The sequence below is a fragment of the Amblyomma mixtum genome, chromosome 1 (genome assembly GCF_055824585.1).
Source record: "Amblyomma mixtum isolate Tamu chromosome 1, ASM5582458v1, whole genome shotgun sequence".
In the NCBI taxonomy this organism is placed as follows: domain Eukaryota; kingdom Metazoa; phylum Arthropoda; class Arachnida; order Ixodida; family Ixodidae; genus Amblyomma; species Amblyomma mixtum.
Genome location: NC_143012.1, coordinates 321,547,886 through 321,563,968, shown reverse-complemented (window position 1 = coordinate 321,563,968; position 16,083 = coordinate 321,547,886). Strand labels below are relative to the sequence as shown.

The 16,083-nt window shown below is 44.0% G+C and overlaps 2 protein-coding genes across 3 annotated transcripts; one reads left to right on the top strand and one right to left on the bottom strand.

Moving 5' to 3' along the window:
* The first annotated feature begins 2,598 nt into the window (after positions 1-2,598).
* On the top strand, positions 2,599-4,878 carry LOC149372681 (lysophosphatidylserine lipase ABHD12-like). 2 transcript variants are annotated; one of them, XM_089567239.1, is made up of 2 exons: positions 2,599-2,756; positions 3,365-4,878. In XM_089567239.1, the coding sequence occupies exon 2, from the start codon at positions 3,394-3,396 to the stop codon at positions 4,480-4,482; it is 1,089 nt and encodes a 362-aa protein (XP_089423365.1). In that variant the 5' UTR covers positions 2,599-2,756; positions 3,365-3,393; the 3' UTR covers positions 4,483-4,878. The 2 variants fall into 2 exon arrangements, with proteins under 2 accessions (XP_089423365.1, XP_089423364.1); XM_089567238.1 differs by having other exon boundaries at positions 2,751-2,891.
* Positions 4,879-9,114: 4,236 nt separating this feature from the next.
* Positions 9,115-15,939, bottom strand: LOC149372680 (UDP-GalNAc:beta-1,3-N-acetylgalactosaminyltransferase 2-like). Its single transcript, XM_089586838.1, has 4 exons — positions 15,183-15,939; positions 13,174-13,470; positions 11,437-11,694; positions 9,115-9,495 (listed from the first exon to the last, which is right to left on the bottom strand). The coding sequence occupies exons 1-4, from the start codon at positions 15,740-15,742 to the stop codon at positions 9,204-9,206; spliced, it is 1,407 nt and encodes a 468-aa protein (XP_089442964.1). The 5' UTR covers positions 15,743-15,939; the 3' UTR covers positions 9,115-9,203.
* Between the last annotated feature and the right edge of the window lie 144 nt (positions 15,940-16,083).

The following is a 16,083-nucleotide window of genomic DNA, read 5'->3' as shown; positions in this document are numbered from 1 at the left end:
AACACATAGTGGAGTGTTATGTTAGAGCACTGCACATTATGTAATGCATGCAAGTCTGAGTATAAGTGTGTGCAAGTTGTGGGAAGGAATGTCTTCGGAAGTGGGTTTTGTATATCTTGAATAAAAATGAGAAATCTGGTAGGTATTTAACCAGTATCAAAGAGGCTATCTACACAGCATAACTTCGTGATCTTCCTAAACAGCTGCGGATGGCATTCAGTGTTCTTGTTTAATTTGAGACTGATGAATGATAAATTTCACATGTTCTGTAAGGTGCTTATATGAATACTAATTTCCATTCTTTTGATATTGCATAAGTTATAAGTGCTATATTATGTCACCTTTTTCTCTTCTTCAGCCGCTGTTGTAATAATTATTTAGGGATCACAGCAGAGCAGTGTTCCTACGAAGGATGTGAAGCTTAGAGGATTAGCTACAAAATAATACATTTACTTCTCTATTTAGCAACAGTCTTGGTAGATATTCATGTTTCTGGCTTAGTGTAGGGTTGCTCCCCACTTTTATAATTCTGTGATAATCAGCTTAGACCCATTTTCTACGCAAAAAGTTATTCTCCAAAGAAAGGTCACTTTGCCAGTGCAAACAGATAAAGGTGCCATATAATGGGCAGACACCCTAAACACATGTGAAAGGTGTCTCTCCTATTAAAAGAGGCTTGCACTTGCCAAAATTGAATCCTGGCGAATCGCTAAAAGTTCTGGCTCTATTTCAGGATGTACTTGAAAAGTAGCTGTTAGAACTGAGCTTGTGTGTACAGGTACTCGCTGTCCTCATTTCTTGGCATCTCCACATGAAGCACTGCTTCACACTGCCAATGCCTTGCCTCAGTGCTGCTGTTCATGCATTTACATTTTTCAATAGTATGTGGAAATGCAGGTAGATCTAACATGGATGCAGAAATATGGCAGATGAGATATGCATCACCAAGGTATAGCAATAAAGATGCATGTTTATAGCTTGTTCACAGAAAAGAAAAATATATTGAGAGTCTCTCCTGCAAAACGAGTGGACACTGGGTAATTTCTTTTATTGGTAAAATTAGCCCACAAGAAACTCAATTACGAAATTTTTCCTAGGTAAATGATCTGTTTCCATTGTACAACCAAGAAAATAGTACCTAATCTGTGCCTCTGAACATGAAAGCAAAAGTCAAAATCTTGAAATAAGGGTCTCTAGATGTACCGCGTGTTCCGTATTTATCTGTCCCTGTAACGAAAAATTCCGCTGCGCAATCTGCTGAACTATATGAGCTCAAAACGCCGACTACAAGGTACCTTATGATGGTCTTCGTCTTTCGATGAGTAATTTAACATCTAAAATTGCCTGCATTTCCGGAAATCGGCGAAAAACTGCATTCAGCTGCGGCATAACTTTTCGTCCAGGTGAGCTTAGAAGCCACTTTGACAGGCTGCGCCATCTGGCGAGGGGTGTTAATTTCAAGGAGCAGACGACACGCACATCCGAAGAAACCGCGCGAGGTGCCGTGACATCGGTTGCCTCACCGCTCGCCAGATGGCGCAGCCTGTCAAAGTGGCTTCTAAGCTCACCTGGACGAAAAGGTCGGCCGCATCCGAATGCAGTTTTTCGCCGATTCCTGAAAATGCTGGCAGGTTTAGATGTTAAATTACATATCGAAAGACGAAGACCATCATAAGCTACCTTGTAGTCGGCGTTTGAGCCCACATAGTTCAGTAGTTTGCGCAGGAGAATTTTTCCTAACACGGACAGATAAATACGGAACAGGCGGTATATTTGCATAAAATGACTTGAAACAGCGACTGGACGTAAAAGTGCAGTAAGGTAAGTACAATAAAGATGCATTTTCTCATTGCATGAAACACTGATGAATCCAAAAATGTGAAAAACAACTGCATACAGATTAACTGCCAAGAAAATATTTACCTGTTATTACTAGCCTTGGCAACAAAGGAGCTTCAAATTCGTGCAACGTTTAAAAGCCTTCCATACTGCATTCTAATTAAGTCCATCAGAAACCACTTCATGGGGAGGGTGCATTATGAAGTTTCAAAATCTGTGTGCTTTGAGCAATTCAGCTTTTATTAATTAATGCTTTCATTATGAACATACAAAGCTTCTTCAACATGGATACAGCTGACTTGGGCTCCATATAAGCCAAAAGGTGGTGCAATCAGTAAGCTTGCATTGTTAACATTCATACCAAGAGTGTACGAAAGAAAGGCCATACACGGACGGTGTAGGCACTCTAAAACTTAAACCATATAACAGCTCTGGAATCCTCTTTGGGTCTTATCCAACAAAAGCTGCAGGGTCAGTTGTAACTTCACATTAATTTTTTGCATCGCGTACTCTACAGCACCAGCTGCGCTTTATTAGATCTAAGGAGCCACCAGTGCTTGTGCTCATTTTTACGATGTTTAAAAACTCCGCCGCCCGCTGTACGGGGGGGTGCAGAAACAAAAACAAAAGCGCTGCACTTTAAAAAGGTACACTGAACGAAAGTGCGTATTCCAGCGGCGTACGGGGTCGGGTCGTCAGGTTGGCTGCACCGCCATATCACTCTATTCGATCAGAGCGCAAAGAGAGCGAGGAGGTTGAGGAAGTACGGAAGTGCGAAACCGCATTGGCGCGCGGTTGCGCAGGTCGTTGTCGCACCGCTATGGCTGACATGGTGCTGTTGCTGTCAAAACGACGGCCTGCGTGTCGCAAGAAGATATGAAGCGACGGCGGGCGGAGTCCGTTTACCAAATGCAGAGGTAAGCAGCTGCCGGTTGGAGGGATGCCAGCTGGATCCTCAAGCGGTCACATTGATTGTGTTGGGCGATAGGCATTCTCGCGTTGGACCCTGCTCTGTTAAGTTGTTTGCTCTCGCTGCGCTTCCAAAATGAGTGGTATGTGTTCTAGTTTTTATGCAACCGTTCTCTGTGCTTTTAATAATGTTGAAACCTTTTAGTAACGAAACAGTTTGCTGGAGCTGCAAGCTGGATAAGTTTCTAGTTTTAAACGGCAGTTAGTGAAAAAGTTCTAATTGCGCGAAAAACCAAAAGGACCACAGACGAAGCACATGTAGTTTACCGGCGCGCTACTTCTCTTCTGTGTTTTCTTTGTTTTTCGCGCTGTACGACGTTTTTGATCTGGATTCGGCTTATGTTCGCATAATCAGCATTGCCTCTGATTGTAAGCACGTCGCTAACACCACCTTTGCTTTGCTGTTTTCGTGTAACAGTTTTTACATATTTTCTGCCCTTTCGTAATTGACAGATTACTTATGTCCGGTATGTGGGGTTTGAAATGCCTAGTTCCCTGCACAAGAGCACAGTCACTGCCGTTTACATTTGTCGCTTGCTTTTTTTTTTATTTGTAGATAACGAAGAAGACGCGAAAAATCCAACAATGCTGAGGAGGCGGATTCTGCACCGAGCAACTGCCGTGCTTAAGAGCGCTGACCAAAAGTCCCAAATGGTGGGCAAGCGAGCCTACTTGCCGAAGTTCAAAATTCGCAAGTCATGGATTCGTGTGCTGAGCTGCATTTTTTTACTCGTATATGGTGCCTTCCCAGCCGCTTTCTACTTCTCTGGATGGTTCAGAAGATTCATGATCTTTGGCCATTACCTGAACTGGCCACCTCTCATAAATTTCGCCGACACCCACAGCTACGAACTCCCATACACACGATCATTCTTTCTAGAGTCAAAAGATGGCATCATGCTCGGAACCTGGCATATCATGCCAAAGAGTCAGTGGGCACGCTCTGTTTCTGGAGTCAGGGAAGAGTCGGAATTCAATGATAATAGGCCCGTCATCATTTACTATCATGGCCATGCAGAAACACGTGCAGCTGACTACAGAGTTCAGCTCTACAAGAGGCTTTCAGAGAGTGAAATTGATGCTCATGTCATCACCTTTGACTACAGAGGCTTTGGAGACTCAACTAATGTTTTGCCTAGCCGCAGTGGTGTAATTGAAGACTCGTTGGCAGTCTACAACTGGGTAAAGAAGAGAGTGCCTAAGTCTAGAATCATTGTGTGGGGTCATTCCTTGGGCACAGGTGTCGTAATGCAGCTTGCTGAAATTTTTACCGAGACTGATGACAACCCTGCAGCGATTGTTCTGGAAGCACCGTTTAACAGCTTGGTGGAAGCAGCTCTGCGGTGGCCTCTTGCGATACCCTTTCGCTACCTGCCAGTGTTCTGCAGACTTGCTGAACCATTGCGAAGTGACGACACGAATTTCGAGTCTGAGCAGAAGGCCAAAAAGCTGACTGCCCCAGTTTTAGTTATGCATTCCAAAGATGATCCGCTCGTACCATATGACCTAGGTCAGAAACTCCTCTCTCGGATTCAAGCAGAAAGGCCAGCTCATCTGCCAGCTCCTGTGTTCTACGAAGTTGATAGGAGCGTGGGACCAGGACATCGGCGAATTTACAAGGACTCAAAGTTTCCGTCTGTAGTTGCTAGTTTTATTCAAAGTTTTACCAACTAACTTGTGCCATATTTGCCTCAACACTTTGTGTTTGCAGCTATGGGCCCCAAACTGTTGTAGTCATTTTCATGTTCCACTCGTAAAGCATACAGCCAGGCACATGCCTGTTTCCCTTCGCAGATATGCACTGGTTGAGGCTGCTCTTAGACGTTTGCAACACCTACCTGCCTTGTGATCCAAAGATTTTGACATATATGGAACACCTACCTTGTGATCCCAAGATTTTTTCGGGGTGATATTCGACCTTGAACAAAGAAAATGCAACTTCATTTTATTTGGTTGTGCTTAATTGTAATAAACAAATTGTCTGTTGTCTACTGCCAGTCTTTAATATCCTATGTATCTTGCCACTAGCTTTTGTATTTGTCAGCATTAAAGTATTGACTTCTTTGTTGAGTCTTCTTTTTGTCAAGTCATCACTCCCTGTGACTGATCTGCAGTCATAGCCGCTCTACAACTGTTTAAGGTGTGAAGCCACAATTACATTTCCAGTACAGTGTTACTTCAAGCATGAATGGAATGCTTAATTTGTCGAGCTTGAGTAGGGCTTGTATTTAAGCTGCTTGGTTTGAAATCTGTTAAATTCTTGCACTGTTCACAGGATCAGACAGGAAAAGTAAACATGCATACATGGGTGAAGCAACGACTGTCTATCATTTAGCACTACGGTGTCGTGTACAAAATAAGTTTGCACCTGTCTGTGCATACGTGTTATTTTGTTCTGTCTTGTCCCTCGTCAAGCTGAAAACATGCATTTTGCAATGACCTTGGACTGCCTCTGCAGGAGATAATCTGCAGATTGCAATGTGATAAACCTTAATTCCAAAAGCCAGTTTTGCATAAAAGCACCGCAGAAAAAAGACTGAATCCTTATGGTACTTTGAGAAACTACCTGTACACATACTCAGTGCCAAGCTTGAGTGAAACCAAGAGGGCCCTTCTCATTTTCTTCAGAAAGCTGCTTAGTTTCTACCTTATCAGCTTCAAAGCCGAGTTTATCAGTTTCTGCACACACTGCACTGCAAGCTCAGCATTGTTGTTTGAGATTGAAATAACACTATCACTATAGGAAGACACACACAAAGACTGACGCAGGACATGTGTTATATTGTTGATGTGCACAATAGTTACTAATAGCTGTAAAATGGCTACATCTAGGCTTATATAGGCAATATAGTGGATGGTTGCATGGTGCTCTTGATGTGAATGAAAATCTTTTCACTTGTCACAATTATGTCAGGTGTTCGTTCCATAAACAGCACTCTTTCATGCATGTAAAAGTTTTACCATTAATGTCTGTGTCGTGATAACCACACCACCAGCTACGGTTTCCTTTTGTTTATTTTTTCTTTGCTGTTCCTTCTGAAGTTTAGATCATGGATGGCGTTAGCAGACTACTCACCTACTGACGAGAGCGATCATCATCATCATCTTCGACTCAGTAGAAACCTCAGCAGTCATTGCGGAGTCAGGGTGTAGAAGAGTGTTATGTGAAAATATTGGAAGATATTTATAATGACTGCACAGCTACCATAGTTCTCCATAAAGTCTGCAATAAAATTCCAATAAGGAAAGGTGTCCAACAGGGAGACACGATCTCGCCTATGCTATTCACTGCCTGTTTACAAGCGGTATTCCGGGGCCTGAAATGGGAACAGTTGGGGATAAGAGTTAATGGAGAATACCTAAGTAACCTGCGATTCACTGAGGACATTGCCTTGCTAAGTCACTCAGGACATGAACTGCAAAGCATGATCAATGAATTAGACAGGCAGAGCAGAACGGTGGGGCTAAAAATTAACATGCAGAAAACTAAAGCAATATTCAACAGTCCAGCAAGAGAACACCAGTTCGCAATTGATGGCACGATGCTGGAAGTAGTAAGAGAATATGTCTATTTAGGGCAAGTAGTGACAGCTGATCCGGATCATGAGAGGGAAATAACAGAAGAATAAGATAGGGGTGGAGCGCATATGGCAGGTTCTTTCAGATCATGAATGGCAGTTTACCAATATCCCTCAAGAGAAATGTATACAGCAGCTGTATCTTACTGGTATTCTCCTATGGGGCAGAAACATTGAGGCTAGCAAAGAGGGTTCAGTTTAAATTAAGGACAATGCAGCGAGGTATGGAAAGAAAAATGATAGGTATAACGTTAAGAGATCCGAAGCGGGCGGAGTGGGTGAGAGAACAAACGTGGGTTAATGATATCCTAGTTGAAATCAAGAGGAAGAAGTGGGCTTGGGCAGGACATGTAATGCGAAGGCAAGATAACCGCTGGTCATTAAGGGTAATGGAGTGGATTCCAAGTGAAGGCAAGCGTAGTACGGGGCGGCAGAAAGTGAGGTGGGCGGATGAGATTGAGAAATTTGCGGGAATACGGTGGCCGCAACTGGCGAAGGACAGGGTTAATTGGAGATACATGGGAGAGGCTTTTGCTCTGCAGTGGGCGTAGTCAGGCTGATGAATGCTTTCTCGTATATATAGGGGCTGATTATATTCTGCGCATTTCTCTATCACCTGATTGATAGCGTGAATATGGTCTATTGTCTAGTATCCTTTACGAAAGCCTGCCTGATCATTTGGTTGATTGACGTCTAAGGTTGTCCTGACCCTATTAGCGATTACCTTAGTAAATACCTTGTAGGCAAAAGACAATAAGTTGATCGGTCTGTAATTCTTTAAGTCCTCGACGTCTCCTTTCTTATGAATTAAGATAATGTTAGCGTCTTTCCAAGCTCTAGGTACGCTCGAGGTCACAAGGCATTGCGTATACAGGGTGGCTAGTTTTTCGAGCACAATCTCTCCTCCATCCTTCAACAAATCTGCTGTTATCTGATCCTCACCAGCTGCTTTCCTCTTTTGAATTGCTCCTAAGGCTTTCTTTACTTCCTCCTTCGTTACTGGCGGGATGTTCCATTGCTGTGCTCTACTGCCTCTCTCAGTAACATTGTGATTGCAATTGCTACTGTATAGATTTGTGTAAAACTCTTCGGCTACTTTAACTATCTTATCCATATTGCTAATGACATTGCCCTCTTTGTCTCTTATTGCTTACATCTGGTTTTTACCTATGCCTAGTTTTCTCTTCACTGCTTTTAGGCTACCTCTGCTCTGTAGAGCATGCTCGAATTTCTCCATGTTAAACTTCCTGATGTCGCTACCTTGCGCTTATTTATTAACTTCGACAGCTCTACGAGTTCTATTCTGTCTATGGAGTTAGACGTCCTCATGCTTTGCCGGTTTTTAATCAGTTCTTTAGTCTCCTGGGATAGCTTCCCGGTATCCTGTCATACCATCCTACTGCCTACTTTTACGGCGCACTCCGTAATGATATCAGTGAGACGATCGTTCATTGTTTCAACATTACGGTCGTCATCTTAAGTTAAAGCGGAAAATCTGTTCTGCAGCAAAATCCTGAACCTATGCCATAGTCACCTACCGCCTGGTCTCCAGCTTGCTTCTTGCCTACCTTTGCATTGAAGTCGCCCATCAGTACAGTGCACTGTGATTTTACTTTGGCCATCGCCGATTCCACATCTTCATAGAAGGCTTCAACGATCTGGACATCATGGCTTGATGTAGGCGCGCAGGCCTGCACCACCTTCAGCTTATACCTCTTATTAAGCCTAATTACGATAGCTGCCACCCTCTCGTTAATACTATAAAACTCCTCTATGTTGCCAGCTATATCCTGATTGATGAGGAATCCCACACCTAGTTCTCGTCTGTCTGCACAGTACGTGCTCGCCCAACATGGTGTGGCCTTGTCCTAGCAAAGCAGTGTATGCGTGTGCAAGTTAGTATGTCCATCCATGCTGTATGCTCCGCCTTAATAGAGCAACTAGGAGTAGTGCTTAATTTTATGAGGTGAACCTAATGCAGAGGCTCTAACAAGAAAGCTTGGTGTGCCTACTATTTAATGCGCAAGGAAGAAGGACCTGTCAAAGGAGCCCCGATACACACTTCTCTGCTTTTTCCTGGGTGTCTTCAATGTCACCTCTTCTTTTCTCAGCACCACTTCATCAGATTAATTTGCATTCCACCAAAGCATATAGTCACCACTGATTAGTCTCTATATGCAAGATGATAGAAGAATACATTCACCACTGCATTGCCAAAAAAAAGAATGAAAAGAAGTACTTAACTACAGTGGTAACCAAATGGTCTGAGCATCTATCTGCCTCGTATGTGGGAGGTGTAGGATTTAAACTTCGACCCCAAGTGCTGCCGGGTGTCCCGGTTTTCCACAAACTTTCCCCTGATTGCGGTCCCCCCCCCCCCCCCCTCCCCCAGGTAAGAGCTTCTCATTTTGCTCTCCCTGGTTCAATTGCCTTTTTCATTTGTTGCTGATGGTACTTTCCAGCACACAGCATGTGCCTCTCGGCACATGCTGTGTGCTGGTCCTATTATTGGAGCAGAGCGAAAGGTGGTAAAGCATTTCTGCCTCCTTCAACACTAACAACAATGTTCAGTACACTGCTCGTTCTTCATTAGAAGCCAAAAAAAGAATGCAAGATCACCAGGCCTCTCTGCCTTTTGTAAGGTATGGCAATAAGTCCTGAAAGTTTTTTTTTTTTTTTTGTGTGAGCCCTGACCTTTATTTTGGGGCCCATTCAATCCAGGAGAAAGTAAAATGCGTTGCAATTTATTTATCACAGTTCTCCATGCCTTTCATGGCTAGCACGTCGAAGCAGTGGCAGTTAAAATAGAAGCGAAGCTCAGCAAAGCTTCTTGTGCTTCTTGAATGTCACCCACACGGCCCTCATTTCACTGGGTGAAAGCTGGGCTCTGTTGTATGGGCGGCTCACCCCATCTGGGCAGCTGTAGCTGCACGACCAGTTCCGAGGCTCGTCGATCAGCTTTGGTGACAGTGCTGCCAGCCAGATGCCCATTGAGACGTCTTCCCCCTGGTAGCTGTGCAAGTAGTTTTTGTTCCGGGCTAACCAGAGGGCTATGTCTCTCGACAGAGCGTACGCGGAACCACAGGCAAAGGCTGGGTACACGGGCGCTCTGTAAGGCAATGCAAAGCACAAAAGAACACAAAATGTCACGTACTACTAGTCTGATGCATAAACCAAAAGACTCTAAGGAGAGGGTAGAAGTGCGGTGTTATAAAATGAAAGGGAACATTAATACTTTTTCTTTTTCTTTAAGATTACAGATAAACTGAAAGAAAGCACACACAAAAAAAAAAAACACAGCTAGTGAGAGTTCATGGCATCTGTAAATATGATGCCGATATGAGGGAAGCAGAGATATTCATTCAGCCATTGTACCAGTGAATGTTCTCTTGCCTTCAGCTGACCAGAACAGTCTAGTGTGTGGCAGTGGCGCGAGACTTGAGCTCAACTCGCCTGCACCTTGTCAGTGGAAGTGTGAGGCCAGTGCTGCTGCCACAGACTGGTCCTACAGCTTCTGTAGACGGTGTGTGGTGCTCTACAAGTGTAGCTATGGACGGGGTAATTCATTGGTTTGCTTTTGTGGATATCTATGCATGCATGTACACGACCTGGCTTTGAGCGTGTTCATAAACGCCACTGGTGACTACAGTGATGGACATAGAATACCTTGTCAAGTGCCACATGAAATGCAGTCAATGCCACCAGCAGGTAACTGGCTGGCGGTGTATACTCCTTAGCTGCCAACAATACCAACACTGCCAAATGTAAGGCTGTCAACATGCAGGCAATCTCGATTCTCATTCCTGTCTTCGCTTTCTTATAAAAATGCACAGAATGGAGGGCTTGTTATGCAATTAACAAACCAGTCATCTTCCCAATTTATGAAAGTCCATGTGACACTTCGGCAGTTGCAGCTAAGAAGGCAAATATGCTTAGAAGTTTCCATCACTGTTAGGACTTGAGGAACTATTTTCATATCATCCACAACCTATGCCATAGTGATTGTGCTATGAAGTTATACAGTTTCCATGTGCATTTGGAATAAAGTTATACTTATTACAGAGAACCGCTGCAGGATGATGCAGCGATATATAATAATGTAAAGGAGGTGAACTGTACTGATTCATAACAACAAAAATGGAAAAGTTGATAGGGACGAGGCCAGCTACACTGAGCACAAATCCGTCCCTACAGGAAATATAACTAGCTAGCCATTCTTGAAGCTATGCTAGCGCTGAAAATGAAAAACATAAATCAAGGACCATGCACTAGCCTAGAAAACACCATTCATGAACCCTAATCTACAAAAACAAAATGAAGCTCATTATAAAAAAATATCCTTTTAAACATAAAAAACATGTCTCAAATAAACTTTGTGGTAAATTGGTTTTTTAGGAAAGGAAATGGCACAGTATCTGTCTCCATATCTCCACAGAGTGTCTGCCTAAGGGAAGGGAGGAAAGTGGGAGTGAAAGAAGAAAGAGGTGCCACAGTGGAGGTCTCCGGAATAATTTCAACCACCTGGGGATCTTTTACATGCACTGACATCGCACAGCACACAGGCGCCTCTTGTGTTTCGCCTCCATCGAAACGCGGCCGCCGCGGTCAGGTTCAAACCTGGGTACTCCGGCTCGGTGGACGAGCGCCTTACCATTGAGCCACCGTGGCGGGTGTAAACTTTGTGAAACCAGATTTTATGGTCTTGTGCTGTAGTTGGCCTCCTTTCTCAATGTTGGCACTTTAGCCTAGATTTGTACTGAAATAGCTTAAGAAAACCTTCAAAGCTAGCAAGAAATGGTCATCTATAGTTGGATATACTCCAGAATGAAGTAGTCAATTCCCTCAAAGAAGACACTGTAGTCCATCTGTCACGACGTTACAGTCAACGCCTTGCCCCTAATGGCGTCGCACTGCAAGGTGACTGACGGCGACGTCATGGCAATAAGTAGCCACCACTGGTTGAAGGACCTTCTTTGAAGGACTTTGGCCACTTCATTCTGGAGATGCATGCAACTACAGACATGCTCAAAGAAAGCATACACATTTTTACCTGTACGAGCTTTCACCCCACTTGCCATAGCGAATGACCGGCCAATTTTCCCTGAAGGTGCTCCACCAAATGTCTTGCCGCTTGCCCTTTGGCACACTGTCCCGTAAGCCTTCCAAGTCGATGAGGGTGTCATCATCTGCCTTCACCAGGTAGTCGAACTCAATGGAGTGTTGAAGCAGGAAGTCGAAAAAATTCAGCAACTTGCGTGGCAGATTGCGGTACACATCAACTACGGGCACCACGGCAATGTCTCGGTACCTGCGATTAGATTAGTGTGACATCAGAAATGTGCTTTCTTGCTCCAGGCAACTTGCCTAGCAGTAACAGTTTCATTTCATTCCAAAGTTGTATTTTAAACTCAAGGCTCATGTTGCATTGGATTGGACTGATATCCCCTTTAGGCATAAATTATGATCCAGTCAGGGGAAAATTTTCATAATTTCAGGTTTCTGTAAGCAGCATGCCGGGACTGCACAGAAAAAACTTCCAACCTTCTTCAATGATTCATTATGCAACCTCTATAGAGTTCTCATACAATCAAATCATGACTAAACACTATTTTTAAGGTCTCACTTATACACTTCTTTGGCTAATTCCTGTAGTAATAAGTTGTCATGCAAACAAATAAGATAATTTTAGGCACTTCAAAGCATTAATGCTTGCAAAATGCAAATAAAAATTGACACTCATTGGAACTGTACGAGAGATGCTGTAAAACATGGAGCCACCAATTTAAAAAAAAGATTACTGCATCCATTTCATATGTGCGACTCTAAATTTTTCTACATAAGATTTTTTAGACTTCACCGTATTTTATTACGTCTGCATATGTGGACTCGGCGCCTGAAGGGGATATATGAAACAGGAAAAAAAAATATCATGATTTTAATGTTTTTCAGCATGTTTTTTCGTTAACTAAACCCTTCTGCTAACTATTCAGAAAGTACATGAACAAAGTGAAAAGTTGGTAGAACCACATCAGCTCAAGCACAGCAATCTGCCTACTTCTTGTTCCTCTTGCTTGGCACTTCGTGTTACATTAATAGCCCTAAGCCAAGACCAGTTTTTTTGCACTATGAGGCCAGAAATAGGAGGGCACCATCTATAGATTGCTTGCTCCATCATCGTAGTGGCCGTCATTGGTGAACAGGTGCACAGTGAAAAACGCCTGAGTTTAGTTAATCCGCTTATCCTCCACTGTCGAAGCTGTGCGTGGTCCACCTGATATCTTGGCAGCCATGATGTCACATGCAAATCATCTTTGAGGTAAGCTAATTACACTGACTTTTCAAGTCATGAAAGCACAGAGGTCTACACTGCTAATTTGGACACTCAGGTTTAACAGGATATTTAACTGTGTTGCTGTGCTAAAAATGCATTTGTTATCCTGCTAAGGAAAATGTTAGCTAATGAAACAGGCAACAATAAAAGTGCTCACAAAACGGCACAGATTAAGGCTAAATGTAGGCGAATCATAATTTTAATTTGATGCTAGCAAGACTTGTGCAGCACTGTCAGCATTCAGTACAAATGCCAAGTCAAAAAGTACTAAGCACAAAAAGTATAGACATTATTTCAAATAAAAATGAGCCAAAATAGCAAGACAGCATCGCAAAGTTCAGTAGCAAGCTGAGAGTACTTAAACACCACCACCCTCTTGGTCCAAATCACCAATGGAACTTTGAAGGCTATTTCCACTACATGTAGCTTTTGGGGAAAAAATGTTAAAGATGTTACCTTCGAACCTCAGCATCTAGTTTTCGCTGCTCTTCCTCCACAAGCTCGTCCCAGACAGCCTGGCGCATCTCTGCGTCGTCAACGTGGTCCAAGAGACTGGGCAGTGAGTCCGAGATGACAAAGTGGACGCCGACACCAGACACGGCACCGGGCTTCCACACCACACTGTTCTTGTCCTCGTGGTCCACATAGAGCCTCTCATAAGTAAGCAGGTTTGAGCCATTATTCCAGGCCAAGGGTGCTGAACACGTCTCACTCACAATTTCACCAGAGAGGCTCACTATTCCTTCAAAATACCTGCAAAAGATAAGAAGACAAACTTATGGTGACCACAATGTACAGTAGCGTAACAGTGATGGATTCCACCATCACAGTCATCACTGAAGATAGGCATAAATTATGAAAAAAAAATTCGGGGGCACTTTGCTGATCTAAAGTGCGGTGAGCCTTAAGCGCAGTGTTGCTGCTTGTGTCACTGATGTGTGGTTAAGATGTTAAGCTTCGCCTCTAAGAGTGGAAGGTGACAGCGTCTTGCAACGCTGCCAGGGAGTCCACAGAACGCCATCGCCCGTTCAGCTCTACAGCTCTACGTCGTAAATTGGTTTTTGAGGAAAGGAAATGGGTCTGTCTCCCATATCTCAGTGGACACCTGAACCTCATGGTAATGGGAAAGATGGAAAGATCGAGCTGGCATGGGGAGTGGTTAGCGTGCTGGTCTCGCACTCCGGAGACCCTGGTTCGATTCCCCAACTCAACTATTTTCCTACTCGGTTTTATTTTTTTATGTGGTCTGACTAGAAAGCTCAATTAGTCATTAATTATCATGCAATTATCATAGGATGCCTTAAATCGCGTTACAATATCATTCGAATGCCATCGATTAAGTAATGATTGGCATATGTCCATCTAAGGCACGTAACTGAAACGTGGACACATCTGCCGCCATGGCTGCTATTGACAGTATGAGGCATTAAAGGCTTCCGCCTTAATACTTTCTTACTGTAGTGGCTAAACATACTCTACAAGTCGCAGCGCTTGGCACACTGCATGGCATGTTTGGGTATAACCATCACTGCTGGTCCACCTAAAAGGAGACACTGCAAACTAGCACATATTGTTATCTGTGGTATATGTGTGGGATAAAACTTGAAAAAACAGCTGTTGGTAACAATGGGGGATGGTCCGTGGCATCCTGTATTACTCTGGTGACCAATCACAACAGTGAACGAAATAAGCTCAGAGGCATTAAAATTCAACTCATAATTTTGTCTTATGATCAGCTTCTCCATATTAGGTAAAAGAAAAGGTTAAATAATGGACTACTTTTCTGTTGCGGAGGAATTCTGTGTGGTGGTCCTAAACATGGCCGGAGTAGACTAAAGTTGTATCTGACTGTCCATTTCCACAATGGTTTCTCTACAACTGGCACCTTGCAAATTTTAGAGAAAGTGATGCGGTAATCTTCACTTCGTCACCCAAGCAAATAAGTGATCACTCTTCCAGGTGGAGCACATGGGGAATCATAAATGTATTTGAGACGTGCAGAAACTATGTATAGTCTTGGTCAAAAGTCTTCGGCTGCATGGTGTGCTTCTTAGCTGCATAGTGGAGCACTCAGGGCACTGTTAAACGGCAAAGTACCTTGAAAGGCTAGGACAAGGTTTTTTTTCTCCTTCTTACGCTAGTTTCCAGCTTGACGGGAGCCCTGAATGCTCTACAAGGCTGAAAAGCAAACCCTGCGGCATGAGACTTTAGATGGCGGGTGTATACATGCAGGAATGAGGGCCACATAGCAGTCTCCACACAAAGGTAGGAAGGCGCTGGCTATCAGTTATCTGCAGTAAAAGCTAGAGATAAACGCAACATTTGGAAAAGAGAACGAACACTGGCAATGAGCGAAATCAAAAGATGAAAGTAATCAGAATTTTGTAATCAATCGCTAGGTTTTTATACAATGTTTACAATTAACCTTTGCTCTATGCGAGAAGAAACAGGTCGTTCGAGAGTACCTATTCAAGATAACCCGGTCAATGTTGCGGTAGTAGTAGCCACCGTCTTCGTTGCCCGTCTCGCTGCTGATGACAGCCTTGCGGAGGATCTCCCGTGTATGCGCGTCAATAAGGGAAACGGTGACACCAGTGCTGCCGCTCAGAATGTCCTTGAGCACTCCCAGCCGCGACACGGAGATCGGGTGATGCACCTCAAAACTGAAGCCCGTGTACAACGAGCGCTTTCGCGGAAAGCAGTTGCGCGACTTCGCCGTGGTCGCATAGAACTCCAGGTTCTCATTGATCTCCGTTATATTAGGCTCCCAGCGCTCGCAGACGTAAGGGTCGACGCGATCCTCGGGAGGCACCCGACAAGCGTCGCGACCGACGATGAAGAAGGACTTGACGCGTGACGCGCCGCTCAGCCACGTCTCGCGTGCAGCGGCGCGGCGATCGAAGTTTTCCCGAGCCGAGAGAACGCCGACGAGAAGTATGGTGCGCCGAGTGTAGTAGTAATATAGCAGAGCCTGAACGAGTATGGCAAAACATACCCAACCGACGGTGCGCGGATTCATGGGCATCAGCTGATTGCGGCATACCTTCAAGACAAATTCACGCCAGCGCGGGTTGCCCCGCCGAGTTACATCGTGCACAACACTTGAATAATCATGCTTTGCATGATCTCGGCTTTGGCGCCTATATTCGCGCACTGTTCATTGTCCGAACTCCCCGTTCGGTGCAGGCCGGCCAGCTGATCGTCAAATCCGTTTACGAGGTGACCGCCATTGCAAGTAACTGGACCGCATCAATAGAAGCGGGATAATATAAGTTTGTAGATAAATTATTTTACATGCTATAGCGTGTCATATTTATTTATTTAAATATTTTTATTTATATTTTTAAGTTGTTTCTTAATAATTAC